The 5,249-nt window shown below is 30.7% G+C and overlaps 1 protein-coding gene across 1 annotated transcript; it reads right to left on the bottom strand.

The window, feature by feature from the left end:
* Positions 1-67: 67 nt before the first annotated feature.
* LOC134235739 (uncharacterized) lies at positions 68-4,851 on the bottom strand (the record flags this gene model as incomplete). The annotated part of the gene is made up of 4 exons (XM_062717886.1): positions 68-238; positions 1,169-1,303; positions 2,258-2,490; positions 4,740-4,851. Coding segments are annotated over 4 exons (651 nt in total), but the record flags the coding sequence as incomplete, so codon positions are not given.
* Positions 4,852-5,249: the final 398 nt, after the last annotated feature.

Below are 5,249 nucleotides of genomic sequence, written 5' to 3' on the forward strand. Positions count from 1 at the left end.
TTTTATTCAAAATCTCTCAATATCCCTTCATTATACATTGAATACCTTAATAAAATAAGACACTTACAATGCTTTGCTTTTTGGTATCTAGACCATAAGCTAACACAAATGCATCAACTTTGTCTTGGTCCATGAAAAATCTTTCTTTTCTTCTGGGTATGCCACTTCCCTCTCCTGATGATTTCTTATGTACAAGACCAAAGTTACCATCCAAGGAAAGGATTTTAGTTACTTCACTCTGAAAATTCATATCGTACAATAATTCTCTAAATAAAAAAAAATTTGATAAAATACTTCCAACACATGGACAAATGAATCCCTCCTCTGTCCACTGATAGATATACAGTGAACGCTGCATTTCATTTCATACAAGTTTTTTATGACTAATTTGTACGTAATTTAAAAACTTTCAATCAATAAGACAGAAGTAAAGCTTCAAAATGCTATAACATCAGATTTTGTACAATCAAATTCATAGTTTTAAATAACATATCAATATTGTGCAGGACGAAAATGTTGTAATTTTGCTTCTTTCAAAGCTTATAAATACTTCATTCATTGCAAATTAGAACAACAGCAGTTTAAAAACTTTATTTTTTCTGTTGTTGAATACTTCATTTCAATTTTGCAACATCATACAAAGTTGCAGCTCATATTGCTTTACATATTTTTTTTTATAAGTAAAATCTTCAATCCTGTTCCAATTGTCATAAAGTACTGCGTGAAAAATGTTGGAGGTGAAAACTTTAAAATGTAGGAATGAAAAGTTGAAAATAAAGAGGAAGTTCTGGAAATGAAATGCAGCCTCAGTGAAACTTGTAATCTGAATTCTATGTAAAGAACTCTGAAATCTTGCAAATACAAAAATGTGAATACTATCACATTTTTCTTCTAACATTCTTTGTTAAAAAAGCAATGAATAAATTTCATTTTTCAAAGTGTTCAAGTGTATAGATATCTTTTGCAAATATTTTTACCTAAAAAAGTCAAGATACTATATACATTTCAAACAATTTTTATCAAAATACATGATATATATACCCATGCAGGTCTCCCACTGAAGTAACCAGTAGATATTTCAATGTACTTTAAATATAAACAAACTCAATCTGATATGGAAAAAAGTAACATGTATCTAGATTCATGTTTATCATTTTCACAAACATACCTCACAACAGATAGGACATTCATTGGCATTTTCAATATGGTTTTCATCATACATTTCTCTGTTGTTAAACTGTGATCTATGGAAACGATATTCATTGAAAGAATCCCCAACAAGACTTCTGTATATATCTTTCACCTGTTGGTACAGTAACATACGTGTAGTACATGAAATATTTACTGTAAGCTTTTGGCAATGAAAATATGCACTTCATAAGATATCTGGTTTTACTGATGCTGAACTTTTTAGCCAATGACAGTGGTACAAGTGGAACAATAACTCTGGGTATATAGAGATTGTATAAAGGCAGTGATGATGATGATGATGATGATGATGATGATGATGATATACAATTTAATTGTGTTTAGTTGTATTTAAATGGCAGTTTAATCAGATGGCATCCAGTTTCTGTCATACGGAAATTTCAGAATTTACATGAAGGATATGGAAATAACGAACAGTATTCAATCTCAACGTCCATTAAACAAATATACAAAATAAGAGCAGGCAAAAATTTCAGAATATACATGTAATCTTCATGATCGTGATACAATAAAATTAATTCTTCAGTCTAATTTAATTGCCTACTGTGACCTTCAACTTTAATGAAAATCTTCAACTCTATAAGGCTGCTTGCATGTCCATTAAAAAAAGTTAATAAACATGTGAATAAATATATAAATCTAACTGTTTGTTTGAATTGTTACTCCTCTTAAAAGATTCCTATAAACTTATACTGATCATGCTGATGCAGGCATAAATAACTCTTTTAAATGTTATAATTATTATACCCCCTGTTTGAAAAGTGGGAGGGTACATAGTGATCAGGATGTCCGTCTGTCTGTTATGCTTTAGGCTACCCACCTCTTATCAGAAACTCTTCTTATACCACTAAATAAAATTTATAAGACTTTCACAGAATCTTTGTTACAAATTGCCATTTATCAACATTGCAATAAATAATGATACATAGAAGACAACTAAGCATCATAATCATTATTGCAATGCATCTCCTGTCAATCCTCTCTTAAATAGGATCTTCTATAAAGCAATAGTAAAATTTAATATATCATATATATATCAAACAATTACCTCATCAGGTCGCACCATGACAGGAAATCCATTTTGAGATTGAATGATGGCATCACAGAAGGCTTTTAAAGATAAGCACCCCTCAAGCTGAAGAACCACAGCCAATTCCATTAATTTAAAATCAAATGCAACACGGGGAGTTTCAGGAGAAGATGGCCAAAGTCTGTACCTGACCAAAGTGACAGACTCCGTCTCACACTTGCAAAATTGCATATTTATCTTTTGCTGATGTCCTGAAATTCAATTAGAGCATTCAATATTAATGTTATTTTCAGAGTTCTTTTTTTGAATAAATTATTGAAAAATTTCATATTGTTTACAAATTTTCAAAGGAAAACTGTTAATGAAAGTGACATGTACGAGAGTGTATACATTTGGGAGCTCAAAAGCCTAAAATACTGACATTTTTTATCTGCATGTTTTTCAAACTTCTTAATTTTGACTTTCACTTTTAAAATATTATTACATAACACTATACGTGTACATAATTAAGCGTATTCAAAATTTAATTAGCACAAACGATGGATATGGATTTGTTAGTGTAATAATGAATTGGCGCTACACATGTTTGTGCCGTACGTATTTTCTACTTATATATTATTTCTTAGTGGTATTCATGAATTAGCGCATCATTGTCTGCACTGAAGTCACTAAAAAAAGAAGCCTGCTATTTTAAGTACAAATACAATATGTTTCAAATAAAATCTGAAATTTAAATGCTTGAGTCCTTCTTTTGTGATCCTATCCTATACATCTTAGGGTCAAGACATATTAAATAAATTTTAATCTGTAATCATGTAATAGATTGAGATTATAACCTAAAATAAAATGTACAAATTTCATTCAAGTACAGCTTGGAAAAGATTGCATAGAAAGACAGGTTGTTTGAGGGGCTATAAACCTAATAAATACTATACAGAAGGAACAATTAGCTCTCTATAACCAGTTCTCTTTTATTCAGGAATTGATTCAAAAGGAACCATGGAGAAATAAATCCCCTTAATTCAAAACTGCTATTTAAAACACAAAAATTTGTTCTTTCTTACATTCAATCAAAAAATAAAAAATAACAAAGAATGTGTACACAATGTTTGTACTCAAAGACTTATTTATTAGCACCCTCTCCCCCAAATGATTGGAATTTTTCTAAGTCCAAGGGGCATAACTCTGTCAAAAATGCCCAAATCGCACCAAATAGAGCTTGACCTAGAAATTCTTAGGATACACTGTAAATCTATGGTTCTCAATTTTTTCTGTATATCAAAGAGCAAGAGCCACTTTGGACCTTATTTGGCCCTGAGACTTTCTGAAAAATGAAAACTGCTTAGGTTAGGTTGCAAATGCAGTATTTATCACTTAAAGTGTTGGTGACCATGTATCTATTAATCATGACATAATTTTCCCTCTAGTCAATGCATTATGATGTCATAAATTGTGTCATTTTCCTCATATCCTGTAAATTTCTTTGAAAATGGCCTAAAGTTGAAGTATTTTTTCTATATTTTATATAGAGCACAACAAATATGCAAATACATAATGAAAGATCGGTTTCTGGAGATCAAAAGACATTTTTATTTTTTGGATGGTGGGCTTAGCTCATATTTTAATTCTTTGCTGAAGGTAGTCAAATACACCAGCATTTTTTTCCTTATATAACTGGTACCGATAAACGGCACCATTCAAAATGCCAAAAAACGTTAATTTTTCCCAATTCTGTGACTAAAAATTCCCAATTCAACTGTGATGCAACAGACTACGACAACATCGAATTTCTTGTTAAATGAAACATTGTACAAGTTGACTAATTGATCACTTCCACTTAAATTGAAAGTAGAGAAAGTCGTAATTTGGCGGGACATGTGGGTTAGACAGCGTAGTGTCATACATTTCGACAAATTGAAAGCATGAAAATGTCAAAGCATGGGACGTTGATATAAAAAACAATAAGTACTTGTTGCTTATTCTTTAAAACAATGAGTAATAGGTAATTAATTTAGAATAAACGCAAAATACATTGCATTTGCATAAATGAGAGAAAATTTGTCTGTTTTTCTTCGATATAATTTTTCCCAATTGAACCGGTATCGGACCCATTCCCAATTGGTGGAAAAAAATCGCTGTACACATGTTTTCTGCACATTAAAATTTCTCAAAGCCTATTTTCCAATATCAAGATTCTCAAAAAGAAATCGTTTGTCAGAAAATTAAAGCACCCAGTGTCTACTTTATTTTGATATATAAAAATGGGAGAGGGTGATAGATACTTAATTGATAAGTACAGGGCCATTTTATGCATAAATTGAACCTAACTCTTTCATTCCATTATGTGCAATCTCTGAAAAGAACTGATGATGGACCAACAGACAGACAGATCAACCTACAAACAGCAGCAAAGCAATATGCCCTCCCTTCTTCAAAAAGGGGGGCATAAAAACATTTAGAAACTTATATTAAAAACTACAACAATTAGAAATGTACTTACCTGATAGGCTTATCACAGCAAGGATTTTGGTGTAGATGGTTGGACATTCCTTATGATCTTCCCTTACTATGCATGTTTCTGAAGAACATTCATAGGGGACATACATGTCATTCTATAAATTAAAAAGAAACAAGAAATAAAAATGCATATAAATCATAAGGGATATCCATAAACATTATTTTTTAATTTTTATAAAAATTAATGTTCACTTTAATGAAGTTCATATAACTGTGAAAATAAGGTAAATGATGCCCAAAACTTGTATGTTTGCCCTCTTTCAATTGGAGATTAAAAAGTAGGTAGGTATACAGTATTAAATGAGCAAAATTAATATTTCTTGCACTTGCAAATGTGAAGTTAAAATGATTATTAATGAATAAAAGAAATAATCGTTTCCTTGTTTTTACTGTTTTTAGTCGGTTGGAAGAGGGCAAACAATTTTTACAAAGATGACCAGCTGATTATTAATATTTACTTTCCAAACACATGGCTTGTGAAAAAGCACTACAC

Source organism: Saccostrea cucullata, unplaced genomic scaffold, assembly GCF_032062105.1.
Source record: "Saccostrea cucullata isolate Sc308-1 unplaced genomic scaffold, CSIRO_AGI_Scuc_v1 ctg23141, whole genome shotgun sequence".
Classification (NCBI taxonomy): Eukaryota; Metazoa; Mollusca; class Bivalvia; order Ostreida; family Ostreidae; genus Saccostrea; species Saccostrea cuccullata.